The 2,500-nt window shown below is 31.6% G+C and overlaps 1 protein-coding gene across 1 annotated transcript in view; it reads right to left on the minus strand.

Moving 5' to 3' along the window:
* The window catches only part of LOC113829477 (transmembrane protein adipocyte-associated 1), a 44,646-nt gene that overhangs the window by 27,104 nt on the left and 15,042 nt on the right, over window positions 1-2,500 (minus strand). The window contains exons 2-3 of the mRNA XM_070126394.1: window positions 1,450-1,582; window positions 494-656 (exon numbers count right to left, since the gene is read on the minus strand). Coding sequence (XP_069982495.1) covers window positions 494-656; window positions 1,450-1,582 — 296 coding nt within the window. The remainder of the gene's footprint in view (window positions 1-493; window positions 657-1,449; window positions 1,583-2,500) is intronic.

Genomic DNA, 2,500 nt, shown 5'->3' on the forward strand with positions numbered 1-2,500 from the left:
AAGGCACAGAAGCATTTTATGCACATTTTTATATCACGAAACAAATGAAACAATTTGTGATCAGCATAAATATCAACCCCTCTGTGAGACTAAAGAAAATATCACACTCTGATTGGCTGGTCGGAGTGTATCACAATATATCAAAGCATACAAAACAAAAAGGTGTTTCAACACCTTTCCACCTAAAGGGTAAACATGTTTAAGGACGTATGAAAGTGTATTAAAGTGTTAGGGGTTTCGGAGAGGTTACCCTGTTGATTCATCAAGCCATCTCAACCTGTATCTATCTTCTTATATTATCACTGGCATTTCCTTTCCAATAAAATATATCTTCCATAAATATGAAATGCACATGTAAAATATATTAATAAATCTCAAGACTATTTCAAATTACTATACAAAATTGTATGACCTTATTTCTACTCTTAAAAACTGTTAGATACTTCTATCATTCTCATTAGCTAAAAAAAAAAAAAAAGGTTTGCCCACTCACCAAAAAAGACGGCAAAGACGACAACACTCATCTCAGTAGCTAATAAAAAGAAACGAACGATGACATACAACAGCTTGTTTGCTACATCTCCCGATGGGGTGGCTGCATTAACAGTCATGGACACAACACATCTCGTAACAGACACCAAAGTGTTTAGCCAAATCTGGAATAAAGGCTTCCAATTACTTCTTCCATAGAAGGAAAAATTAAATATAATTCCCATTTTTTCTATGCAAAAAATAAATGGACAAAGGGACTAAAACAGGCAGCCCTAAAGAGTATAATGTTTAAAAATCCACGGGGGAAAAATGAGTTACAAAACCACACATCAAATACACCCTTTCTGATCTAAAAAATTAAATAAACAAATATCTTTTTTATATAACCAGCCTATTTCATATAAAAACATTAATCCATTAATAAAGTCATCATAATTTCTTTTAATAATTAGATGTGTTATTAATGTGGCTTTCCATTCCGTAGAGAAACTTGGAATAATCAACTAACACATGCAATGATATTCATTCAAATGAAATCTAATCAAGTCATAATTTTAACCAAAAAAATTTCCTCTAATTCTCTTCATGCTAATCTTTGCAGATCTAAAATTCTCTCCATATACATGGCTATCATGAAAATAAAGATTGGACATTCTGCATTACAATCACAAACCCTAATATCATTTTATAAGAACCTGAAAATTGAAATGCAAATCAAATCATACAACATGTTTTTGGACTTGCCTTAGACTACAACTACTTAGAAGAGTTTGCATCAGTATATCAAAATTGGAGTCTTCTTTGCTAAAACAAATTTCTTATAAAGAGAAATACCTGTTCAATAGATTCTATTTTCAGAAAATCAGGTTTCTTTCACATGTGAAGCCTCTGTAAGCTTAAAATGTTAAGTAATACATATGCAGAGGACTAAACAGTCCATAAGCAAAAGTCACTTACCAGACCATAAAAGGTAGCATATATGGGGCTGTGGACAGCACGCAGTTTGAGTCTTGCACTGTTGATTTTGATGAGAAGACCTATTAGAAAAAGGACAGTGGGCAACAGCAGCAATAGGTCCCATACTCGCACCCTGGAAGAAAAAAAAACAAGAAATAAATCTCTGCCCTGTGACACGGAGGTGTTTCCTTCTCCTCACAAACCAAGGAACTTAGTAACATAGCACAACCGTCATTGATTCATACTTAATAGAGAAGTAGTTGCCTGCTCACTTTTAACTATATATCAATTATTTTATAAATCAGTATGCCAGTTTTTAAATGCTTCTCAAATTAACACATATTTTGCAGTGTCTCCACCCCATAATTAGCTGTCCACAAAATCAGTTTTAGCTGGCTATTTTATCATTACAATTTTTATTCTTATTTATTTATTTTATTCTCTTCTTACCTTTTATATCTTCAGTGATATTTAATATGATTTTAATTATGTGCTTTATTGATTTAGCTTTAATTTTATTTCACTTTTACATCTTTATGGCCAGGCTTTCATTTCATCTTAATTGCAACAAGCATTGAGAACTACAGGTTTTACAAATGAGCCGGCTCGGTATTACCGCTCGCTACCACCCACCTACCACTGCCTCGTCACACTACATTCATATTACCCCAAGGTAACTCTTAATTCAGCCAGTTTTACCACAACGAGCTCGAAGCTCACTGGTGTTCAAAACCTTTCACGGGGCCTTTCTAACATACTCAACACCTAATACTATCGCAATAATTACATATTAGACACAAGTATAAATTATTGCAAAAATCAAATGAGAGGCACAGTACACCATTCACATATATACATTTATATTTATAATATATATACATATATAACATAAATATGTAATATATATACATATATATCATATATATGTAATATATATACATATATAACATAAAGATATAATAGATATACAGTATACATATATATCAAATATATATATAATACAATATATACACAGTACATATACATAATATATATATAACATATCTTTATA

This window comes from Penaeus vannamei, chromosome 10, assembly GCF_042767895.1.
Source record: "Penaeus vannamei isolate JL-2024 chromosome 10, ASM4276789v1, whole genome shotgun sequence".
Classification (NCBI taxonomy): domain Eukaryota; kingdom Metazoa; phylum Arthropoda; class Malacostraca; order Decapoda; family Penaeidae; genus Penaeus; species Penaeus vannamei.